This window comes from Hyperoodon ampullatus (genome assembly GCF_949752795.1).
Source record: "Hyperoodon ampullatus genome assembly, chromosome: 12".
Taxonomy (NCBI): Eukaryota; Metazoa; Chordata; class Mammalia; order Artiodactyla; family Ziphiidae; genus Hyperoodon; species Hyperoodon ampullatus.
The window spans coordinates 38,534,991-38,561,255 of record NC_136925.1 but is presented as its reverse complement, the minus strand read 5'-3'; the positions used below and the strand labels follow the sequence as shown (position 1 = coordinate 38,561,255).

Below are 26,265 nucleotides of genomic sequence, written 5' to 3'. Positions count from 1 at the left end.
AGCCATCTGGTTCTCAAGCCATGCATTGGAAAGGGGGTCATTTGGAAGGAGAACAAAGTATCAGTGTCAAGCTCAGTTCTTAAGAATCTTTGCAGAAAGTTTTGATGGAAAGATGAAAAGAAGAATGTCCGCAAGTTCCGCAGCAAATATAAAAGGGCTTCCTCTATTTTCGGACAGATAGGTCCAGGAGAAGCCCAGCCAGACCTCTTACAGCATGGAATAGGGAGTGTTTGCCATTGTAGAATTCCTGATCTTAGCTCTTCCTGTGTGCCAATATGAATTCATTTAGGAAAAACTATTTATCATATGTTCAGTGATATCATTCATTGAAGTATAATATCTGTACCTGTTTGAAAACATTGAGCTAAAAGGGAAAAATGTAACCACTAAGGAAAACACTGGGTTTTGTAGAATTTGAAATAGATTTTCACAATGCTCAGTAATTTATTAGATCCCTTTGCGCTGTAATGATTTGGTTCTCTTTTGAATCCTGTAGATGTTGAGGAAGCACAAGGATTCAATAATTATTGGTTAAATGAATGAATGATTGAATGTTCCAATTAAGTTGTTGGAACCTCCCAAGGTACTTTAAATATGGGATAAATAGGCTACTATTGAATCATGGTGACCAATTTGGTACTATTTTAATAGAAAGTATATACATTAAAATGAAACAAAAAGAAATGAAGATAACGCTCCTCTTGTCCAAGATCACAAATAAAGTCATTTTGTGGATTAAAGATGCCCACACCAAAGACTTGAGGAGCAGAATGATGATGGTGGTAAATCCCCAGTAGGCTTTCTACTGCTTGGGAGAGCTCCTTCTAGGAGGGAGTGTGGAGGAGAAAAAGAGGCTGCCAAGAAATAGGTGGTATGAACTCTTTCTTCCTACAAGGCTGGTCTCAGGAATCCTCTGAAAGACACCCCTACCCCTGCCCCATGCCTCTCTTCAAATGAAGAAGTCTACTGGAAATCTTCCCCTTTGTTCCATGAAACTATCCTTCATGTGACACTCCTACCCCTACCCCATGAGACACTCTTGAACTGGAGACGATGCTGGGGACAGCTGAGTCAGGTGCGGAAGGCCCTCTGTGTTTCTGGGAGGCCTGTCCAAAGAGGCTCCTGCCTTGATGGAAGAGTAGATGTTAGGGAATGGGCAAGGTCTCTAAGGAGATCCAAGGAGATGGTGACCAAGGTCTCTGGTTTATACATCAGAACACAGAAAGCACAAGAACTGATGGAAACAAAGGATCAAGTATATGAGGTTTGGCCGTCCCCAAATCTCCAGGGCCCAGAGGAGCTGTAATTGGAGACTCTATCCTTTGGGCTGCTCCTCTGGACTAATACCCTGAGCCCCTGTGGTGGGTCCTAAGGTAATATCTGCAAGTTATCCACACCAGTATCTACTGACCGTGCCTCAGAACTAGGGTTAAATTGGCAAACCATGCCAAGAGGAATTGAAGGAGCTTTGGAAACCAGTAGCCTTCTAAAATAAACTCCATGAGCTTTCTCCTATTAGTTGGTAGTTTCTGGGTCTCAGACATAAGTAGCAAACCCTTTGATTTTGGGAAAAAAAAAAAATCCCATAAACTTCCTCACAGAGAATTAGGTATTCTATAGCAGATACATCCTAGCTGCTACCGAATTAATAGTTACAACTTCCAACCTAGATATGCAGAGTCAAGAGGAATGAAACAAATTCTCCTTTCCCACCTGTAGTATTTATCTATGGCTGTGTGACAAATTACCCCAAAACTTAGTGGCCTAAAATAACATTTATTATCTCACAGTTTCTGTGGCTCAGGAATTCAGGTGCAGCTTACCTTGGTCCCCTGGCTCTGGGTCTTTCACAAGGCTGCAAGCATCCCAGAGTTCAACTAGGGCAGGACCTACTTCCTAGCTCATTCGTATGGTTGTTGGCAGGATTCCATTTCCCACAAGCCATTGGTTCCTTGCCATATAGGCCTCTCCACAGAGCTTCTCACACCATGGCAGCCTGCGTCGCCCACTTGAGAAATACGGGAAAGCCTTCCTAAAAATTAGGATGTCCATTTAGAACCAAAAGTTATATGGTGTTCTCTATTCCAGGGACTCCAACATTTTCCTGATTAAGGGTCACTTTAAATTTCCCCAGAGTTCTATGAAAGACCAAAAAGATGGGGGGGTGCTATTGAGGAAATAGAACTTGACTGTGGGAGGTCCCACACTCTCACCCTCCCCCGCCTTCTGGGAATTCATTCCCTTAAGCCTTGGGGTAGAGGCTTGGCAAAGCTGCAAAGAAAAAACCACAGAGATGGTGGTTAGGGAACCTGCTCTCCTCTGGAGACTGAAAGGGCATTCACTATTCTCAAACGGCTGACGCTGGGCAAAATTGCCTTTGGGCAAAATTTCCACAAGAGGAAATCTTAACTCTTAAAGACAAAGTCTCAGGCAAACCAGCAACATTGGAAAGGACTAAAGAAGTTCATGTGTCAGGGGGAAAGTATAAATGTACTTAAATGGACCCAAGGGGAGTTATAAGGTAGATTCTGAGGGCTGAGTGATCTGTACTTAGAGACGAGCTTGAAGAGAAAATCTATACTGGCCAGAGGCCAAGTTAATGGAAAATTTAATTGAAGCGAACGAAAGGCTAAGCCTCATAGGTGGTGTGGCCTGGTGCCCTTTGAACCAGGAAGGCTGGGACAAGAGGCCACAGGGGGCCCTAAGGGAGAACGTGATGAGCTTATCTGAGCCAGAACAAGGGGCGGGACCGAGCCGGAGTAAAGGAAACCTGCAGACCTCCACAAGAACCGCAGTGAAAGGCGGCAGGAGGGCAGAGAGGAAATCTGCTGGTTTCGGACACGGAGGAGTCCCGCCGAGGGCCTCCCTGCCGCCCACAGCTGAGCACGCGCTGGGCGCTGGCGGCGGTGCTGGCGAGAAGCGTGCATGCGGCTGCCTGGTGGCGGAGACCCAGCCACTCAAGGTAGGAAGTGAAGCCCAGGTCCGGCTCTGAGCAGGGGAGGGGCAGCTCTACCGGGACCTGCTAGTGTCTCCTGGCCCTTCTCCCTCCTGCCCCCCTTCCTCTTTCTGCTTCTCTCCTTGCAGGTCTCTTTCCCTGCATTCCTGAACTCACTGGCTGTGCTCCTTAGGTGGTGGCACCTGGTTAAGCAGAGGGGAATAGTTATTCCACGGGTATTCACGTGGCGGTGTTATCAGGCCGACTCTGTTACTTCCTTTTCTCGTCTGGGGTTCAGGGCTAGGGATCCGTGGTGCCGCTATCTCTTTAAACAGCAGAGCCAAGGCGCTCACACACGGAGCCCTCTGGACACTGGTCCAGGGGTCTGACCTTCTTGTCAGCCTGAGCAGAGTCACGTGGCCTGCTGGGCTGGGCAGACCCGCTGGCAATCAATCCCAAGAGAGGCAATGGCTTTCAGCCTGGGGGAAGGTAGCAGAGCTGATTGCAGAAGGGGTTCACTCTGCAGTTGCTCCTTCGGCTGGGAAGCTGTGACTGATGTGAGGAAAGGGGAGTGGAGGGTGAGTGTGTGTGTGTGTGTGTGTGTGTGTGTGTGTGTGTGTGTTTATGAGAGAGAGAGAGAGAGACCTGTTTAGTGCTGGGAAGAACAGTGTCTGAGACTCTGGGATGTAGGGTTATTATTGCACGCAGAGAGATGACTTGAGAATAATTTTGCAGACGGTGGTGTTGTCGCCGTTCAGGGCTTCATTTGGTCAGAGAATCCAAGTAAAGTGCCATTTAAAATTCTTTAAATAAATTACATAGTCCACGCTCACTTAACTGTGAGCAGTTGGCTCTTGTGTCCTACCTGAAGAGGGGCCAGCACCCCCTGAGCTAAACCTCCGGCAGCAGAGTCTGGAGTCTCATCCACGTGGGCCCCTCTTCCCTCCCTGGACGGCTGTCGCCGCTTTGGGACTTTTTCTCTCTCTGGCTCTTGGCTTTCTCCTTCCTGTCCCTCTGCCTCTTCCTGCTTCTCTCTGGAGTTTCTGCACTTTCCAGGTGCTCAGCTGACCCTCCAGAACTGCAGCAGGAAGGGCTGTGCTGGGCGTCCCCCAGGCCTCTGCAGGGCTGTGGGTGGAGGGAGGAGTCCACACACTCCTGACTCAGACCCTAGAGCTTTGTTCTTCAAACAAGGAGGCTTAGACCTGGTTCAGGTTCAGGAGCAAAGGGGTATCCTTTGAGGCTTGAGTGGGTTTGAAGTCTTCTAGAGTATTTTTTAGCCTAATAGGCTTTATACGTAGCAGCTGGGGAAACCATAGTCCACAAGCAGCTTAGCTATGATGAAAAAGGCACGTTAGCCTCTTTTGAATGTTCCTAAAACACCAAACCTTGAAAACGTGGCAGCCTTCTTTGAATGTGCCATTTGTGCCTGTGCCTTTCTATTTAAGCATGCTCTTGTGATCGTATGAAAGCAGATTAATCCTTTTTCTGGAGGAAAGATTTAATGATTTATAAGTGGCATCCTTAGTGTCTTGGATAGAGGCAGGTGGTTATAGAAGAGAAGCACATAAAATGCCTCTTGTTTACCCTGCTTTGCTGAGCTGGTGTGCACAGCGATGAAACGGCCTTAAATAGAAGCTGGGCTGGATCTTCTTGTTTAATGAGAGGTGCCAGGGTGACAAGGTACCTCATTTCAGATGAGAAGGGATTTTCTAAGAATCCAGGAAAAAAGACTGGGAACGTCTTAATCTGTCAGCCCTGTGGTTTACCACAAGTCTGTGTGCGGGAATCGGATCCACGCAGGGCACTCTCCGCAGATGATCCCAGGTCTGCTGGCCCCATCTGGTGTTCACTCACCAGCCAGCCACAAAACTGCTTGAAAAGTGTAGTTCTCTCTCCAAGGAGATCTGGTCCTTTTTTTTTTTTTTTTTTTTTTTTTTTACCAACTTTAAATAGTGGTTTTGGGTAACAAACAGTTCACGAGCCACACTTTATTAAATTCAACTTACCTGTATGTTGGATGACTTAATGGTTTTAATAGTATAAAGGGTAGGTACCCAGAAGTCATCGTTTTAACTGAAGCAAGAGGAATTGGGGTTAGGTGTAAGGAAGACGTTTCAGGCAACGAGGTTTGTGACCTAACTGTGAGGAGATTGTAAGATCTCTTTTGGGGAAGCTTTTAAATAAGAGGCTCAGTTATTTACTTTATTTTCCGCTCCAAATACCACCCTGCCTGAAAAGAGAATTTGGGGCAAGCTCAAGGCATTCCACCGTTAATTTACCACCTTCACAATTTTTGCTATGTCTGACTAAAACCTATAGAAATGTTTACTCAAGATATTCCTTGAAATGGATTCATTTCTTTTAACCATAGCCTTTAGTCATCTTAAGCAGTGATACCTTATCAGTGAAATCATAGTTTGATGAGCTAACTATATTTTATTGCTGTGCACTAAAATATATGACTGTAATAAAATAACGTTCACCTGTTTTTGTGTCCTCCAAAAAGATACATGTTCAAGTCCTAACCGCAGGTACCTGTGAAAGGGACCTTCTTTGGAAATAGGATCTATGCAGAGGTAATCAAGTTGAGGTCACACTGGATTACAGGCGCTAATCCAGCGACTGATGTCCTTATAAGAGGGAAATTTGGACCCAGACACAGACAAAAAGGGAGAATGCCATGTGACCACAGAGGCAGAGATTGGAGTGGTGTGTCTGCAGCCAAGGAACACCACGGATCATTGACTATTTCCAGAAGCAGGTAGAGGCAAAAAAGGATCTTCTAGAGCCTGCAGAGAGCATGGCCCGGACGACACCTTGATTTCAGACTTGTAGCCTCCAGAAGTGGGAGAGAATATATTTCTGTTGTTTTAAGTCACCAAATCTGTGGTAATTTCTGCAGCCTTAGGAAACTAATACACCTAAGTACCGCCAAGAATCATCCCCTGGTGGGCCAGTGGGACACATTTTAACACTCGGGGAAATGCTGAGCCGGGTGCTCTATGAAGGTCCTTTTCAGTCCTGTGGTTGAATGATGATGGCCTTCATTGTATCAGTCATTTTTACACTCAGGTATGATGTTAAGTGTCAGCACCCCTATTTATAAAGGTGAGGAAAAGGCTGTGTTAATCGGGTTTGAGCAGATCCATCTGGTCAATTCTGAATGGCGCCCTGATGTGTGCACCTGAACGTGCTAATCACTCCCAGGCTTCCTGGGAGCTACAGGCTGTGTAGGACCTTGGCTGGGGCCTAGTGATCTGTTTCCATGGCCGTCCACGTGGCCGCCTTTGGAATCACTGTCACATCCTTTGCTGGGTAGAGGGCTATTGCTTGACGCTCTCTCAAGTAGGTTTTACTTTCTGATGAACTCATTTGGATCATAGCCCAGAAGCTGGCTTTTATTACCTTTGATCTCACCCATGGTTGTCAGCAGTTTTTAAACCAATAAGGTCCATATTCCCTTGTTCCCCGTTTCCACATGTTGTCATAGGAGAACAATATTCCATCTGCGTCTCTATTTTCCAGCTGTAGTGCAGATTGGTGAACTATCTGCATTCTCTACCTTAGACTATCAGACTTCCATAGGCATATTTAATTTGGATTTAAAATATGTAATAAACAGAATAAATGTTTTAGATTTTTTTCATTGTTAACCGTGCATCTACATGAAGAATTTATATTTAGTTCTTTATAATCTGAATTTTAACACGTCTTCTGTGTAACAGCAGCCTTACTGCCCAAATGTCTACTTAATATTTATTGAGCGCCTTCTGAATGCCAAGCACCATGCCAGACACTGGGGACACTAAAAGGATTAGTATCCCAGACTATGAAAACTTTTCAATGAAGGGAATATAATGGCAGGCTTCCTGCTCACTGGCTTGGAATGTGCTGGCCCATAGTAGGTGCTCAAAAAATGTTAGTCTTTCTCTTCCTCTCTCCATTCAAGAAGCAGCCTAGTATCTGGCTCCATAGCCAGGTCCTTGCTGCTGATGTCTTCTGACCAGGAGGGAAGATGCCATAGAGGCCATCTAGGGGAAGGTGCAGGGTTCCAGGCTCCTGAAGACATCGTTCAGCACTACATTAGCCACACAGCACAAGGCACAGAGCATGCGTGCCTACCCTTTGCTGCTCAGCTTCCCTGTGTCCAAGCGGCCAAAGCACTGTTGGACTTGACTGTACAACACTCTCAAAAATGTGTTCACAGCCAAACACTGGGCCTCTGCAATGAGTTTTTAAAAGCAGCTTTATGGAGATATCATTCATACATCATACAATTCACCCATTTAAAGTGTATTATTCGGGCTTCCCTGGTGGCGCAGTGGTTGGGACTCCACCTGCCGATGCAGGGGACATGGGTTCGTGCCCCGGTCCGTGAGGATCCCACATGCCGCGGAGCGGCTGGGCCCGTGAGCCATGGCCCGTGAACCATGGCCGCTGAGCCTGCGCATCTGGAGCCTGTGCTCTGCAACGGGAGAGGCCACAACAGTGAGAGGCCCGCGTACTGCAAAAAAAATAAATAAATAAAAATAAAGTGTATTATTCAATGGTCAACCCCTATTCCCCCACCCTCCAAATCCTAAGCAACCACTAATTTACTTTTGTCTCTATAGATTTGCCTATCCTGGACATTTCATACAAATGGAATCATTTAATATGTGGTCTTTTGTGGCTCAGTTTCTTTACTTAGCATAACATTTCAAGGCTCATTCACACTGTAGCACGGATCAGTACTTCATTCCTTTTTATGCCTGAAATTATTCCATTGTATGCATGTGCCATGTTTTGTTTATATATTCATCAGTTGATAGCTTTTTGAGTTATTTCCACATTTTGGCTATTATGAATAGTGTTTCTGTAAACATTCATATATAAATTTTTATGTGGAAATTTCATTTCTCTTGGGAATATATATTATATATCTATATATAGATACATATATATACATATATATACGTATATATATACATATATATACACACACACATATATATATACACACATATATATATACACATACATACACACACACCTAGGAGTAGAATTGCTGGGTTGTATGGTGAATTTATTTTTAACCATTTGAAGAAGAGCCAGACTGTTTTCCAAAGAGGCTGCATCATTTTACATTCCCACCAGCAGTGTGTGAGGGTTCCAATTTCTCTACAGTATCACCAACACTTGCTATCATCTGACTTTTTTATTATAACCATCCTAGTGAGTGTGAAGTGGTACCTCATTGTGGTTTTGATTTGCATTTCCCAATGACTAATGATTTAGAGGAAGTTTTCGTGTACTTATTGGCCATCTGTCTATCTTCTTTGGGAAAATGTCCATTCAAGCCCATTTTAAAATTGGGTTATTTGTCTTTTGATTGTTGAGTTGTAAGAGTTTTTTTTAATATACTCTGAATATGAATTCTTTATCAGAGGTATGATTTGCAAGTAATTTCTCCCATTCTGTGGGTTATATTTTCACTTTCTTGATAGTGTCTTTCAAAATGCAAAAGTTTTAAATTTTGATAAATTCAATATGTCTATTTTTTCTTTTGTTGCTCATGCCTTTGGTGCCAAATCTAATAATACCTTGTCAAACCCAAGGTCATAAAGATTTACCCCTATATTTCCTTCTAAGAGTTTTATAAGTTTTTACTCTTACATTTAGGTCTTTGATCCATTTCAAGTTAATTTTTGTGTATGGTATGAAGTAAGGGTCCAACTTCATTGTTTTGCATGTGGGTATCCAGTTGTCCAAGCATCAGTTGTTGAAAAGACTATTCTTTTCCTATTGAATGATCTTGGCACCTTCGTTGAAAATCAGTTGAACATGACACATAGGTTTATTTCTGGACTCTCAACTCTATTCCATTGTTCTATATGTCTCTCGTTAAGTCAATACCACACTGTCTTTGTTACCATTGCTTTGTAGTAAATTTTGAAATTGGGAAGTGTAACCACTCTACTTTGTTCTTCTTCCTCCATGATTGTTTTGGCTATTTATGGTTCCTTGAAAATCCATATGAGTTTTAGAATCAGCTTGTCAATTTCTACAAAGAAGTCAGCTGAGATTCTGACAAGAATTGCATTCAATCCATAGATGAATTTAGGGTGTAAGATGGTAATAATCTTAATAATATTAAGTCCTCTGATTCATAAACATGGAATTTTTTCCAATTAAGTATTTAGATCTTCTTTAATTTATTTCAATAATGTTTTGTAGTTTTTAGAGCATAAGTTTTGTACTTCTTTTGTTAAGTTTATTCCTCAGTATTTTATTCTTTTTAATACTATTATAAATTGAATTCTTTCCCCAATTTCATTTTCATATTGTTTAATGCAAATGTATAAAAGTACAATTGATATTTGCATATTAATTTTGTATCCTGTAACTTTACTGAATTCATTTATTAATTTCAATTAATAAAAGTGTTTTATTGGATTCCTTAGAATTTTTTACATACAAAAGATAGTTTTACTTCTTCCTTCCCAAATTAGGTGCCTTTTCTTTTTCTTACCTACTTGCCCTGGCTGGAACCTCCAATACAATGTTGAATAGAAGTAGCAAGAATAGAGACATCTTTGTGTTGTTCCTGATCTTAGGAAGAAAAGCATCCAGTCTTTCGCCATTAAGTATGATGTTAAGTGTAGGTTTTTTTATGGATGCCCTTTTTCAGCTTGAGGAAGTTCCCTTCTATTCCTAGTGTGTTGAGTGTTTTTCTCATGAAACAATGTTGGATTTTTTTCAAATGCTTTTTCTGCATCTATTGAGATAATCACATGATCTTTGTTTTTTATTCTATCGATATCACATATTACATTAATTGATTTTCAGATGTTAAACGAACCCTGCATTCTTGAAACAAATCCTACTTGATCATGATGTATAAGTCATTTTGTATGTTAAGGATTTGTTTTGCTAGTATATTGTGGAGAATTTTTGCATCCATATTAATGAGACATTAATCTGTAGTTTTCTTGTGATGAGTTTGTCTAGTTTTGGTATCAGGGTATTAGTGTTCTCATAGAATGAGTTGGGAAGTATTCCCTCCTTATATTAGTCTGCCTGGCTGCCATAACAGAATACCACATACTAGGTAGCTTTAACAACAGCATTTATTTTCTCACAATTCTAGAGGCTAAAAGTCGGAGATCAAGGTGTCATCAGGGTTAGTTTCTGGTGATACTTCTCTTCCTGGCTAATGGACAGCCACTTTCTGTGTCTTCACGTTGCCTCATCTCTGTGCATGTGTGTGAAGAGGGAGAGAGCTCTCTCATGTCTCTTCCTCTTCTTATCAGTACTTTCTTTTTAACCAGTCCTATCAGGTTGAGGTCTTACCCTTAAGACCTTACTTAACCTCTATTTCCTCCTTATGGACCCTCTCTCCAAATATAGTTGCAATGGGGGCTAGGGCTTCAACATATGAACATTTGAAGGGGACACAGTTCAGTCCATAGCACTCTTTTTTTACTTTTTGGAAGAATTTGTGAAGAATTGGTTTTAATTTTTCTTTAAATACTTGTTAGAATTCACCTATGAAGCCATCCAAGCCTGGAATTTCTTTGTTTTTTGATGACTAATTTAATCTCTTTAATTGTTATAGGTCTATTTAGATTGTCTATTTCTTTTTGTCAGTTTTGGTAGTTTGACGATTTCTTCTAAGTTACCTAACTGTCATAGAATTGTTTGTAATATTTGTAATATTTCTTAATAATCCATTTTATTTCTGTGAGATTGGTGATAATGTCATCTCTTTCATTTCTGATTCTAGCAATTTGAGTCTTCTCTCTTTTTTTCTCAGCCAATCTAGCTAAAAGTTCGCCAATTTTGTTGATCTTTTCAAAGAGCCAGTTTTTGGTTTCTTTGATTTTCTCTATTTTACTATTCTCTATTTAATTAATTTTCACTCTAATCTTTATTATTTTCTTCCTTCTGCTTGCTTTAAGTTTAGTTTGCCCTTTTCCCCCCAGTATCTTAATGAGGAAGATTAGGTTATTAATTTGAGAATATTCTTCTTTTTTTGTTGTTTTTTCGTGGTTCGCGGGCCTCTCACTGTTGTGGTCTCTCCCGTTGCGGAGCACGGGCTCCGGACGCGCAGGCTCAGCGGCCATGGCCCACGGGCCCAGCTGCTCTGCGGCATGTGGGATCCTCCTGGACCAGGGCACGAACCCGTGTCCCCTGCATCGGCAGGCGGACTCTCAACCACTGTGCCACCAGGGAAGCCCGAGAATGTTCTTCTTTTTAAATATAAGTATTTACAGTTACAAATTTTCTCTAGGCACTGCTTTAGCTGCATTCCATATGCAATGGTTTTTATTTCCAGGCAAGCTCCATATGCATCCCCATCTGTGAGAAGACCTGCTAGTTCCCATAATAAAATCAATTCTTAATCTTTCAATACCTATGTTGTGCAAGGAATCCATACATGAAGAAGACATCTGGATCTTGTGGCCCAAATGTGTTTACTCATTGCCAACATTGGAGGATCCCTTGGTTTTTGTTATTCTAATGCCTTTGGGGAATGTCTATATCTGTTTTGATCATGTGTAGTATATAGATGATTGTTGATGGGGCCAGAGAGATATGATCATGTCTGGGGTGGGAGGGACTGAAGAAAAGGAATTACTAGAATATTTTTCTTCCTCTTTCTATCCCTATAATTCCTCTGGACTTTGTTTTCCAAAACAAAACAAAGTAAAACACACCACACCATTTGGCCACAGGTATAGCTTGCAGAGTTCAACAGGCTGCAAGAATGAGCTTTAAAAGTGTAGAAAGGCCTGATCTACTTGGGTGGGGGAGCTGATGATGAGGTTGGCAGAGTCTCCAGGTCCTCTCCTCCCCCTGCACTTTAGATTGGTTCTTTCTCTCTCATCTGCAGGGTTTGGGGAAAACCATGGGGCCATCCAGATCAGCATTTGTGTCCCTAGTTTGTTATCTTTGGTGGAAGGTTAGTGCCCTTGTGTGTACTGGAACTAAAAGTGTGGGGAGGAAGCACCATCACACCTGTGTCAGAACCCAGGCCAATCATCAAAAAATCTACAAACAATAAATGCTGGCGAGGGTGTGGAGAAAAGGGAGCCCTCCTGCACTGTTGGTGGGAATGTAAATTGATAGAGCCACTATGGAGAACAGTATGGAGGTTCCTTAAAAAACTAAAAATAGAACTACCATATGACCCAGAAATCCCACTACTGGGCATATACCCTGAGAAAACCATAATTCAAAAAGAGTCATGTACCACAATGTTCATTGCAGCACTATTTACAATAGCCAGGACATTGAAGCAAACTAAGTGTCCATCGACAGATGAATGGATAAAGAAGATGTGGCACATATATACAGTGGAATATTACTCAGCCATAAAAAGAAATGAAATTGAGTTATTTGTAGTGAGGTGGACAGACCTAGAGTCTGTCATACAGAGTGAAGTAAGTCAGAAAGAGAAAAACAAATACCATATGCTAACACATATATATGGAATCTGAAAAAAAAAAGTTCTGATGAACCTAGGGGCAGGACAGGAATAAAGACGCAGACGTAGATAATGGACATGAGGACAAGGGGAGGGGGAAGGGTAAGCTGGGACGAAGTGAGAGAGTGGCATGGACATGTACACACACACCAAATGTAAAATAGACAGCTACTGGGAAGCAGCTTCATCACACGGGGACATCAGCTCGGTGCTTTGTGACCACCTAGAGGGGTAGGATAGGGAGGGTGAGAGGGAGATGCAAGAGGGAGGGGATATGGGGATATATGTGTACATATAGCTGATTCACTTTGTTATAAAGCAGAAAGTAACACAACATTGTAAAGCAATTATACTCCAATAAAGATGTTAAAAAAAAAGAACCCAGGCCAAAGTTGTTACTCCTAACTCTGGGACACTGTGACTCTGGCTTGATCTCTCCCAGGAATCATGGGCCAGGTGTGGGAGGCAGTGGTGATGGGCAAGAAAAGAGGGAGCAGGGAGATTCTGACAAGCTGGCGGAAACTTCTGGAGGAGCAGAGCCACGGAGGGAGAAAGACCTTTGTTTGAATTTTATTTACACGTCATCAATAACCAAGATAATCACATTTTCCTCAGAGCATGGAGGGTCACATGTCCCAATCCCTACTAAAATATGCTTCGTTGGTGAGGTGTCAGTCTGCTGAGAGGTGAGCTATTGGGGATTATGCCGCGGTATCCATTCCTTCTCATCTGCCATCCCCACAGATAGTGGCACCTGTGCTGCTGGGGAAAGGTTTTCCAAGACTCAGCACCAGGTGTCTTCTTGAACTGCTCTCTGATCTCTGCTTCTCTGCCCTGCCTTCTTGCTTAGCAAAAACGGTCACCACTGAGGAGTGCCTGGTGAACCCTGCGAGCATGAACCGCTACAGCGTGGACTCCTCCTCCTCCGCCTTTAGCCACAGGGGCTCCCTGCCCATCTCCTCTTCGTTGTACTGCAAGAGGCAGAACTCTGGAGACGGCCACCTTGGGGGAGGCTCAGCCACCACAGTCGGTGGTCCCCATACCAGCCCCACGTCCTCTGGAGGCCCCTCAGCACCTGGGCTGAGGCCCCCTGGCTCCAGCCCCAAGAGAAACGGGACCTCTCTTGAAGGAAACAGATGTGGTAATGTAATGCGTGCACTGGTTTCCCCATGACCTAACCTCCTCTGCCCTTGCCCTGGGACCACCAAATGTAGGGAGACCGGGGGACTGTGGCTGTTTGAAAACAGCAACACTGGGAAATTAGAAGTTTCCACAAATCCCTTCATGGATTTTTGTTGTTCTTGAGGGCAGCTGACTTCAACCTTTGACCATAAGCAAAGAAAATGGTGTATTAGAGTAAGTTAGGCTGTAGGAATAAGTAGAATCCAAAATGTACAGTGGTTCAAGTACAATAGAAGTTTTTTATCAAGGAGTCCAAAGTGGGTGTTCCTAGTTGGTGTGTGCACCCAACTCAGGGACCCAGGATCTGTCCATTTCATGGCTCTCCTGTCCCCTATGGCCTCCATGCCCCATGCATCTAGTGGTAGAAAGGGAAGGAACAAACGAGGAAGATGAACATGTATCCCTAGAGCCTGGAAGTGATGCCCATTGCTTCTACTCACGTTTCATTGGCAAGAGCTGGCCATTTTACCACACTTCACTCTGGGGGAATCTGAGAGGTGTAGACTAGCTCTGTGCCCGGAAAAAGAAGAACCAGAAGTTGCTAAAGACTTTTCTCTTGCACAGTGGGTGACTCTTGCAGGGTACAAATACATGGGCAGACCAGAGTTAAGTAAAATTCCCACAATGCTGGTTATTTATTTATTTATTTTTGTCCCGTAAGTTTTTTTGTTTTGTTTTGGTTTTCCATTTATTTATTTATTTAGGCTGCACCAGGTCTTAGTTGTGGCATGTGAATGAACTCTTAGTTGTGGCATGCATGTGGGATCTAGTTCCCCACCCAGGGATCGAACCCGGGCCCCCTGTGTTGGGAGCCCGGAGTCTTACCCACTGGACCACTAGGGAAGGCCCCCCACAATACTGGTTATGATGCTACTTCTGTCTCACCCATTAAAGTTAGCTTATTGGAATGCAGTGTAGGAAGGTACTGTCATTCTAGGGGTAGCTTGATGTCCATTTTGATTTATGTTATTAAATAAAATCATTTTCAGTTCAGTATTTGAGTATGAATAGAGCATAGTGGATAATCACATGGACTATGGAGCCTGATGGCCTGGGCTGGAATCCTGGATCTGCCATTTTCTGACTGTGTGACCTTTTGCAAGTCTGAACTTCTTTGTGCCTCAGTTTCCTCACCTGTGAAATTGGAATAATAATAATAATAGCACCTACTTCATAGGTTTGTTGGGAGGATTAAATAAATTCATGTGTGTATTTAGTACAAGGCCTAAGAGTTAGTAAGAGCTCAATAAATATCAGCAATCACAGATCACGTGAACACACCCCTCAACAAATCACAACCCATCAACTCTACACCTGAGAACTGCTAAAGAAAGGAGGCCAGAGGCCCGGGAGTCAGGGAGTCTTCATCTTGCCCCTCTGGTGCCTCCTGCAGGCTGGCTGTCTTCTCTGACATTTCCGTTCTGAGCCTTGGCTCGTCCACTGGTAGCCCTGACAGCCACAGTGGTGAGCTATTGTGTATGATCCCAGATCTTCCACACACTCCCCTCAAAGAGCCTCACCATCACCGATGAGCCTCTGTGGGCCGAGGAGGGCAGGCAGTTTTGAGGGGCAAGGCACTGTTCCCTCAGCCATGAGGGCTCTTGCCAAACGTGGATGGCCCCGCTCCCCAACATTGTCACGCAGGGCCGTCGGCCAGGCAGGTTTGAGTGGGCAGAGCCCATTTTCCAAAGGGGAGAGACGTTGTTGCATCTCATTTCTAAGAACAAGAGAAGGGAACAAAATCTGGCACAAACCCGCATCATAAAGTAAATGAGGGGCAGCGGTTATTTCCTAGGTGTATCCCCAGAGTTAGTGTAATATCAGACGTATAGTAGGCGTTCAGTCAACATTCATTCTCTCTACCCCACTCCACTCCCCCACGGAGCCCAGTGCCCTCGCATTGCCCCTGCTTGTCAAAGCCCTCATTCTGGGGTCCCTCTGCCCGTCACACGTCTCCTTCTCTCAGCCTCTTCTCCTCAAGGCAGTTCCCAGCTGCTCGAGGTGGTGATCACAGGACACCAGGCTGATTGAATGGATTCATAAACCTAAGAGTATTGCCATTCTTTAAAAAGGAGATATTTACTCTCCTATTTAAGTTGGTGAAATCTTAGACCCTATGTCTTAAGCGTAGGATTTCGAGCAGTAAGGGGAAGGCACGATTTGAATGGAGAGAACCTCTACCACTCCATCTGTCCCTGAAGAGTTGTCTGCCCCATCCCAGCCCATCTGGTGGCCCAGATGAGGGGAATCCAGGACCCTTCAAAGGGGTCTCAGGTATTTAGCTCCCTCCCCCTTTCTCTTTCTGCCTCCTCCCAACAGAGTCCTGGGACGAACTCCCATCCCAACTCCAACAGCCCCCCGTCCTTCCTTTTCATCTCTGCTTCAGCCCTTTGTTCTCCTGGAATTAGGTCCTCATCTACTGTCTGAGTAATCTAGCCAAAGGGAAGCCCAGACCCTTGCTCAGAACAAGCTCTGAGAGAGCCCTCTCTGTCAGAGCCCTAGATGCACCGCAGGAGAGCCCCACTAGCTCAGGACTTCTGCCTCTCAGGATCTTGGGTGAGACCAGAGAAATGGAACCCACCAGTGCCTGCTGCCTTCCACTCCAAGCAAGCCACTGACTGTGGCCAGGAAGATGTAAGCAGAAGTGGAAAAAAGATTGGGTCGGCAACTGGCAGTTTCAGTCCCTGCTGATTAGAAATGTTCCTTCCATCCTGTTTCCTCCTGTGGCACTTTGTCTCCTCATCTCTAGTACTTCCTCTCTCTTGTCCCATAGTAGGAGCCAGACTCTCAGCTTCATGAGGTCTCTCACTCATATTTGAGTCCTCCGCAGCCCCAGGAAAGGGGCCTGTTTGAGGCATATCCTAAATAGCTATTTATTGAGCACCTACTGTGGGCCAGACACTTTCCACACAATATTTATGACTTATTATAAGTTATATCTTATAATTTATTATTATAGCAAGTATATATTATTATTGTAGGTATTATTATATTCAATTTACATATAAAGCAATTGAAGATCAAGAGAAGGTCAGTCAAGTGTTGAGTCAGGATTTGACTTCAACTGACTCCAAAGGTGGCTTTCAAAATTATCCCAGGGATTTTCAAACCATGCAAAATGGGCTTCAAGGGGTCCCTCAGAGGTTCTAGGGCATAGGAGAGAGGGGATGGGAGCAGATAGTACCTCAACACTGCCCTCTTTAACCAGGGCCTCTTCACATTTGAAGAGTGGGGTTCTACATTTGTGTAGTTTGAACAAAGTTTGCACAGCTAAACGCATTTGGAAACCATGGAGATAAACCATGCTGAATTGAGTGGCAGTATATTAAAGTAGGAGAGAAAACCCCTGGCCTCCTTACCCATTTGTCACCTAGCTGCCAGTCCAGGTGCCAGCTGCAGGCCCTCTGGAGGGCTGTTAAGTTTTCCCTCCACCCAAAGAAGTGCTCAGTATTGCTCTGAAATTGCATCCCAAGTGAAAGCAGTTGGTATTAAGAAACCATATCTCTTTAAGGGGGTTTGACCTAAGTCATAAACCTGGAAGGGACCTAGAAATGGATTCTCCCCCATGGTGCTAATCAAAATGGTTTAAAACCGCAGAAGCCAGAAAATGGCATGAGGTTGCACAGGACAGTAGGTGTCGACGACATGACAAACTTCTCAGTCCTCTCTCATGTGAATACCTACCCTGGCCTCCTGTTGTCTTTTTTTTTGGAAATGTGCAACTCTTTTATTTAAAAAATTATAAAATATTATTAAAGGACATAAAAATGAATAAATCAATAGTTAAATTATACCCATCAATTGACCCAGTATCATGATGGTGCTAATGCTCCCCAAATTATTGTATATATTCCATTAAATATGTTCATGTCCTATGACCCAATAATACTTCTAGGAACATAACCTATAGAAACTTCCTCAGAGACATGTGCAAGGAAATTTTTTTTTTTTTTTTTTTTTTTTTTGCGGTATGTGGGCCTCTCACTGTTGTGGCCTCTCCCGTTGCAGAGCACAGGCTCCGGACGCGCAGGCTCAGCGGCCATGGCTTATGGGCCTAGCCGCTCTGCGGCATGTGGGGTCTTCCCGGACCGGAGCACGAACCCGTGTCCCCTGCATCGGCAGGCGGACTCTCAACCACTGCGCCACCAGGGAAGCCCAAAATGTGTCTTTTTTTTTTTTTTTTTTTGGTACGCGGGCCTCTCATTGTTGTGACCTCTCTTGTTGCGGAGCACAGGCTCTGGATGTGCAGGCTCAGTGGCCATGGCTCACGGGCCCAGCTGCTCCACGGCACGTGGGATCTTCCCGGACCGGGGCACGAACCCATATCCCCTGCATCGGCAGGCGGACGCTCAACCACTGCGCCACCAGGGAAGCCCGGAAATTTTTTGCAGCACTGTTTGTAATTCCTCCTGCTGTCTTGATATATCATGCCCATCGCCTCTGTCAGTGGACTCTGAAGGGATGTATTCAAAGGACACATTTCCCTGTTTTTTGCTGATACTCAGGTGAAAATCTGAGAGCTCTCCTCTGTCTCTCATCCAAGATATAATCACTAAGAACTATAAAGAGGTTTTAGATAACAAAAGCTTCCTGACATTTGCATTAACAGGAGATGCTGTAGAATTCCCAACCACAAGTATGTCCAAGCTTCAGAATTGAAGTGACTCTGACATTGTTATTAGCACTCATATGCTTTCCATGGGTTGGAGTTTGATTCCATAGGGTATGGTCTTGGGTGACGGATAGAGAACAATTCAGCAAGAGAAAGAAGAATGGGGACAGCGCTCGATGTGGGGGGTGGGGAATGAGTGAAGGTGCGGCACGGCTTATTCATTCCAAGGAAAGAGAAGAGTTTGTGCAGGGACGCCAAGGGAAATCATGTGGGAAATTTGGGGTTCAAGTCAAGCAGACTGGGCTTTCTTTACTCTGTGGACACCAGACATGGCTGAACAGGGAAGTGAGCTGACAACCACAGAACTTAGGAAGACAAATCTATTGGCCATTATGGAATGATACATAATAAGAAGAATAGCAACTATCTTTTGATTAATTCTTACTGTTTAATGCTTCACATTATCCTATTTAATCCTCACAACATGGTAGGCGTTTGACAGGTGAGGCAACTAAGACTCAAAGAGATGTTGGTCAGTCCTGGCCAGCAGATACTTATGGAGCACAATGTGCCAGGGCCTCTTCTGAGGTCCAAGGATGGAGCTGTGAGCAAGACAGACGTGGGCCCTGCTCACTGACAGCGTCCAATTCCAGAGAGAAAAAAGTTAACAAATGATTCTGAGGGGCCCCTTTTGGAGACTGATGGGCTTCCTTCCAAGATGCTTCTTGTCAGGCTCCAGCCCAAAGCCATATAGTCACTTGACTCCTACAATACTTTTGAGAAACAAGATGAAGAAACGGAGGCTCATAGAGAATAGAATGATCAGGTCCAGGAAGGGGCTCAAAACCTGGCCATTGGCTCTGCATTCACTGTGCTTTGCACAAAGACACACTGATGAGGCTTCAGATGTGTGAGAAAGTAACTCCCTCGTGTTGCCCGGGACAGCCTGTGGTGTGAAGGGACCTTGGAGCTCCTTCCCAACTCCTTATTTCACACCAAAGAAGCACAGAGACGCTTGCACAGAGGGCGGGTGGTAGGGGCTTCTGACTCCCAGCTCACTGTTCCTTCCATTCTTCCACATGACTCTATTGTTAGCTAAAAAGTTTCCTCTGAATTATGAATGAACAAAAGGAAATTATGCATGTGCTTGTGGGTCTGTGTGAGACAGAGAGCGACTCACAGGCAGCAGCACGAGTACCGGGGCTGTGAAGATATCCGGGGTTGCTTTAGGCAGATTCACAGTCAGTCTATTCCTGGTGGATGTGAGTTCAGCGCTAGAAACAGCCACCACCATCCTTCATTCTACATCCATTCACAGCTGGGTTTTACTATACACACGTCTCCCGCATTGCCCGGGGAACAGACCTGACCACGTATGAAGTTCTCGGCGCTGGAGAATGCCACCTCCCTTAAAGGCGGGTGGCAAGTGCTTTGCGTGCTCTGTTCCCTTAGGAGCAAGATATTTTCACCTCTATCAAGTCTGACTGCTGTCCAGTCACATCTGCCTGGCCTGGCTGTGTCAGGCCAGACCCATCTGTCTTCCTGAGAGCTTCACAGCAGCTGGAGGGGCTAGTGTGCTTATTATCTTTGTGTGAGCACAGGCCATTGCAAAGCCTCTTCAAACCTGCTAGAAAGTTCCCTCTCTTCCTCCTAGAGCTGGTTCATGTGCTTTGGATCCTGAGCAGGTCCCGAGGTGGGACAGCTTCCCGCTGCTGTCTTGTATGACTGTGAGGCACCTCAGAGAGCCAAATGAAAATGCCCACAGCTAGTACCAGGTGCCAGGAGCGGAGCCACTTCCCCTCCACATTCATCACCTGGAGAGCCTCCCCATAAAGACAAGCCAGACCACCTTGCTCAACTCCATGGCTGTGGCTCATGGGGAAAGTATTTCCCTGACCTTGCTCAAAGGACCTTAGGCTCCCATGGATGATGCTGTGAGTCGGTCTGGTGGTTTTCCTTCCTGTCAAACACAGGAAATTAGATTTGACCTCCGCTCTGATCACTCTAAAATCATTCTTGGCACTGAAGACTTCCCGCCTTTGTAATCAGAGCATCTATTATCACCCTGATTATCGCTGACGCTCGATGGGGCAGGCTCCAAAGGCAAATGCGATTTCCGTGGTTCCTCTTCCCCGTGTTGAGTGCAGATGTCTTTAGATGCAGTGAAATCATCTCTAATAAGCATGCGTTGGCATTCAGATGGCCCTAGGGTGTATTAACAGTTTCCCGCCAAAATGCACCGCCCCAGCCCGTGCCAAATCACCTTAGGGGACCCTTCCAGGTCCAACAAGGAAAAGGCAGGGAAAATCTCAAAGTAAATCCAGTTCTCAACCAAACTATTATGTATTTAGGACAGACTTCAAATGTGATGCTGTACTTTTCTCAGCACTACTGGAGAACTGTGCACTTCTCAAGTACATTGAAAAGAGGAGGAAAAAAAGGAGACAGCAGAAAACCACTGCACCCTGAGATTAAAGAAGGGAATGGAAGTGAAGGCTTCTCAACTTCTAATTTAGGATTATTCTGTAGGGAAGCTGCTTCATTGTTCAGGGCCTGAAAATAGGATTAAGGATTACTTGCACAAAGCTTTTGTGTAAGTTACTTATACTGTTTCTGCGAAGTATATTGATTCATTTTACATTCATTGAACCCATATTACAAATATATTTGCATGGAGCTGTGGAGAGTCAATGATTATAAACTCTGTAATGAGAGGATCCCATTTTTCACCAAACACTTTGCCCAGGACCTGGTACACAAGAGACACTCAGTAGATGTCAGTGGATGAATAGGGGGAAGATGAAAAAGATCATCCTCAAGAAATTAAAACTAACTGGAGGTTACAGGCAAGCACATGCATAATGGTAATACAAGGCAGATGTGGAAAGCATCTTTAAGAAAAGAACAAACAAAGATTTGGGAGTTAAAGGTAGAGGAAGATGACATCCAGATGGCAGGACATGGAAATGCTGCCTGTGAAGGGGTCTACCTGGGCTTTGATGGCTGGTAGAGCTTCTTTGGAAAGGAGGGAAGGTAAACACCTTCTAGAGAGAAGCAAAAGCACTAGCTAAGGTGGAGACTGGAAGCTGGAGGAACATTCGGTCAGAACCAGTATGCCCAGATGGGGGTGCGCAGAAGGGCAGGGAGGCGGGCAGGGAGGCAGGCAGGGTGCCTCCTTCCCTCTGTGGACCACCTGATGCAGGTCAGCCATAAGGCCAGCCCCAATCCCATTTCCATCCTCACACCTGCCCTTCCAGGTGGAGAGCATTGCCATTTTACAGCTAGCGACGGGCAGCTCCAGGATTTGTCCCTAGGTTTCTCTGGCACCAAAGCTCTTCCTCTCTATCCAGGCAGGAAGGATGTTATTGAGACCAAAGAGAGCCCTTGATCTTGTGCTAGAGTACGGACTTGGTGCACGGCGAGGGCCATCCACAAGGGGGCACTAGGGAGAGTGTGAAGCCGGGACAGTTTTTGCTCTAGAAGGAATAAAGCATGAGGTGAGGACATCTGCTAGAAAACCTTTGTAGAGGGTCAGGTAAGAAGTTTCTGGATTGGGGCAGCAGGGATGGAAGAGAGGAGACCAGTGTGAGAGGCATCCTTCTGATAGCTTCAGAATAATTAAATGCGGGGAGCAAATAAGGGACAGGAGGTAGAGATATCACTGAGGTTTCAGAAACATGAGAGATAGGAGGGGATGCTGGTTCTAGGGAAAGAGGATGAATTCCTTTGGGACATACAAAACAAGTCACCCCCTAAATATTGCTTAAATATTAATTCACTACTCTCTCCTCCTTCATATGTCCTGCACCTTTTAATCTGCCATGTAGGAAAAGCATTTATGCAGCAATGCAACTCATGCCACAATCACTGACCAGGGACCAGCTGTGGACCAGGCACAGGATTAGGTTCCTGTTGTCAAGGAATCCCTCGTCTAGTGGGAGGTTGGAGTGCGTGCTCTGACAGACCCGAGGGCTGGCGAGGTGCTCAGTGTAGGCGGTGAGTCTCCTTTCTGCACGTGCGGAGCAGCGCACGGACCTCTCACAGACAGGGCTTCTGAGATTGTGGCACCAGAGACCCAGGACAAGCACAAAATGCCCCTCCATTCTGCCACGTCCTTCTTGTCTCAGGGTGACACCAGTGGAGGCCGAGAGGACCTGAAGTCGTTTTGGCATCACAGCACTACAGAGGTCTATTTGGAGCTTCATGGAACCTGGTTACAGCAGGCCCGGGGCCCACTGAGACAGGACTGATCAGGAGGGGTCTTTAAAACTCTAACATGGGTCAGCATTTCAACCTGCTGGAGGAGATCCGTTTTCCAATGCTCTATTCCCTGGGAGAGCAGAGAACCTCTGTATTGAGGGGGGAGGCTGCTGCCCTTAGGAGTGGCCTCCGGTGCTCCGGGCTCCTGCCAAGAGTAGGCACTCCTGGCCTTTCTCTGTCGCAGGAGGTCACTCAGGCCGCTGCCTTGGACTCGAGGGCCAGGTGGGGACAGGAGGCACCAGGTAGGTGCCAAGGCCCGAGGCCTGCTGTCTCATGGCCTCCCTTTCTGTGCTCTACCTTCCAGCCTCAAGCCCTTCTCCGGACAGGCAGGACACCCGGTGGCCAAGGAGCAGGAACCCCTCTACCTGGTCCGTGGAGGATGTGGTCTGGTTCGTGAAAGACGCAGACCCGCAGGCTCTGGGGCCCCACGTGGAGCTCTTCCGGAAGCATGTACGCGCAGTGGTGGGCCTGGGGGCGGTCAGGGGGCTGCGGGGGGCCTCTGCACTATGCCCGGGGGCACCACTCAAGGGAGGCTGGATGGAACCACAGGGTTCTCAGAGCGGAACAACCACCTAGTTTTGTTTGTCCCATCGGTTCCCTCACTTTGGCCTTTATCAGGAGTGCCCGTTTTCCTGCCCATCCATCCGTCTGTCTGTGCATCCGTCTGTCTGTGCATAAACAAACATTTATAGCACACCTACAATATGCCAACGGACAGTGCCTATTCCTAAGCTGCTTTGAGGATTAAATGAGAAAATGCACATAAAGTGTTCAGCACAGCGCCTGGCTCGCGGATGGCCTTTGGTTAGCAGGCCATCTGCAGATTCGCATAATTAGTCAGGAGATTCTAAAATATATAAAGATGGTAATTTTTTTTAAAAGGTAAGAATTAGTACTTTACCTGCCAAGCTTACTATGTCAGTTATCGATTGTTGCTATAACCCGTTACCACAAACGTAGTAGCTTAAAACCACACAAGTTTATTATCTTACAGTTCAGTGGGTCAGGAATCTGACAGGGGTCTCACCGGGCTAAGACCAAGGTGTCGGTGGGGCTGACGTTCTCTCTGGACACTCTGGGGAGAATTCATTTCCTTTTGCCTTTTCAGCATTGAGATCCACCCTCATTCTTGGCTCCTGCCTCGCTATTCTCATCCTCAGAGCCAACAACGTCAAGCTGAGTCCTCCCCAGGCTGCCAACTCTTTGGTTTTTTTCTTCTGATTTCTTCTTCCACTTCGAAGGGCCCTGTGATTGCACTGTCTCCTCCCTCCCCAGTAATCCAGGATACGCTTCCTATTTTAAAGGCAGCTGATTAGGAGCCTTAATTCCATCTGCAGCCTTAATTCCCCTTTGCCAGGTAACCTAACATATTCACAGGTTTCAGGGCTTAGGACGTAGACATCTTGTGGGGAGGAGAGGGAGCATTCTTCTGTCTACCAGAGTTACCATTATTTTTTTCCTCCCTGTCTTTCATTTTATTTGAACTGAAGATCATAGAAATCATACACTCAGACCTGAGGAGGATCATCATCTAATCCAACACTCATATTTTATTAGGGATATATTTGACCTCAGCTAACAGTGGGGCCTTGAGAGCAAGGACTGCAGTGGGGTTATGTTTAGACAGATCTGGGTGGGAGGACTCTGGCTTCCTTCCAGCATGACAGGAGGCAGTGGAAGTCTAGGAGGTGGGGGAAAGAGAGAACATTCAGCAATGAGGCCCCTGGGAGGGCCCACAGATGAGCTCTGAGTGATGCAGGGTAGGTGCTTCATCAGTGCTGGCTGAGTGGCTGGCTGGATAGAGGAATGAAAGGGGCTGCTATATGAGTCCTGTACTGTTCTCTTCTCCCCACCTGAGCACCCAAAATCTCTACCCTTTGTCTCTAGTAATCTGAAAATAGCACTATAGGTGAAGGAGGAAACCCAACCTTACTAAGTTCATGAATTCAACATGCAGTCTGGAGGGTTACCATTTTCAGAGACAAATGGGAGCAATATTGGGACCTCAGAGGATTGGCATTCCCTTAGTAATTATTTGTGCTAAACTTTAGATGAAGCAGGTGCATTATTTAGTTGTATGCCACCTAGTATTATTGACGGCCAAAAAACACCTGAAATACCTTATAGAGTGTTATTAGCAATTTGGTAAGCAGCGAAAGGCAAGTGAGTGTCCCACAAAAAGAAACCAGAGATTAGGATGATGGATGGAAGTCAGGGTCTTATACCAGCACCTGGAATGGAAAGGTAACTACTAGTTTCAGGGTCTAATGGGATGATACTTTGCCTTAGTCAGTCCAGGCTGCTGTAACAAAGTACCACGGACTGGCTGGCTTATGAACAACAGCGATTTATTTCTCGGTTCTGGATGCTGGAAGTCCAAGATCAGGTTGCCATCAAGGTCTGCTTTTGGTGAGACTCTTCTTCCAGGTTTCGGACTGCCATCTTCCCATTGCATGAGGACACTAATCCCATTCACAAGGGCTGCACCCTCATGACCTAATTACTTCCCAAAATCTCACCTCCAAATACCACCACTTGGAGGTTAGGATTTCAGCATATGAATTTGGGGAGGGGGTAGGGGTCTTGTTCTGCCTCACTAGAGGGCAGACTACTAATGTATTTTCGGTACCCTCACTTCAGCAGCCTGATATTCAATACCCAGTGGATGGATTAGGGTTTCTGTGAACAAGACCTTCTAAACAAGCACTTCTTGCTTGTTTAGCCCTAGATTGGATGAAGAGATAAACATATGTGAGATATTGGGAATATGGCTGGGATTATGTTAGATTCCTTCAATCAGGAGAGAGCAGGAATATGAAAGATCCAGTGTATCAAATGACCCCAGGGAGAATATGGGAAGAGGAGCACATAGTATTTGTAGGCTTTCGTTTATTTTCTTAAGGTCTTGCCTTGGGACTAAGAGAATATGCATCTAAGTAAATCCATATTCCCTTACTTTATTCCCTGACCATACTCTAACTGTGGCCACTATTTGATTACTTTGACCACTTTCTGGGTTTTCTTTTTTCTGATTCTGTTCCACCAGGAGATTGATGGAAATGCCCTCCTGTTGCTGAAGAGTGACATGATCATGAAATACTTGGGCCTAAAGCTGGGACCTGCACTGAAACTCTGCTACCATATTGATAAACTGAAGCAAGCCAAGTTCTGAAGGTGTTTAAAAGATAGAAGCAAAATCCAGACAACAGATCTCCAGATCATCTTCTGCCTTACCAACATTTGCCACCATCACAAAGATTCTCTCCTGAAAAAGAACAGCCACAAAGACTTGGTCTTTTTATAAAACTCGTGCATCTTGACCTTTTAAAAAATTCAACATGGCCCTTTTGAAAGGTTCTTCTGTGTTAATGATTTGCCAAAAAAATTACGAAGAAGCCTGTTATTTTTAACATTTCTGGTAGGTTGGTTGCTCTTAGGGTGGGTACTGTTTTTATAATGAGAGTGTGGGGAACTGAATGCTATCACCCAAGGAGGACCCTGGAGACGTCCAAGGATGTGAGAAGAACCTTTGTCCCTGCAGGCTCTGCGGGGACGCCCACCGCAGCACTACCTGTCTTTAGCTCTGACTTGGGGACCCTATCATTGTGAGCCTTGCTTAATTCAGCTCTGGAAGCTGTCTTCTGAGGATAAATGCCTCACCTTGCACTATCTGGAAAACTTGAATTCTTTTGCTCTCTGAAAGAGAAGGGAAAAAAAATCTTTTCTATTCCTAGTTATCTGAAGTACTGTGTTGCCCCACTAGAGGGCAGACTGCTAATGTATTTTCCAGACCCTCACTTCAGCAGC

General features: G+C 45.1%; 1 protein-coding gene across 3 annotated transcripts in view; it reads left to right on the top strand.

Moving 5' to 3' along the window:
• Nucleotides 1-25,630, top strand: part of SCML4 (Scm polycomb group protein like 4) — a gene marked incomplete at both ends in the record, with an annotated part of 58,963 nt that extends 33,333 nt beyond the window's left edge. For all 3 annotated transcript variants that reach the window (XM_079716618.1, XM_079716617.1, XM_079716616.1), the window contains 3 exons: nucleotides 13,255-13,545; nucleotides 22,763-22,908; nucleotides 25,505-25,630. In XM_079716618.1, the coding sequence (XP_079572744.1) occupies nucleotides 13,255-13,545; nucleotides 22,763-22,908; nucleotides 25,505-25,630 (563 nt within the window). The remainder of the gene's footprint in view (nucleotides 1-13,254; nucleotides 13,546-22,762; nucleotides 22,909-25,504) is intronic.
• Nucleotides 25,631-26,265: the final 635 nt, after the last annotated feature.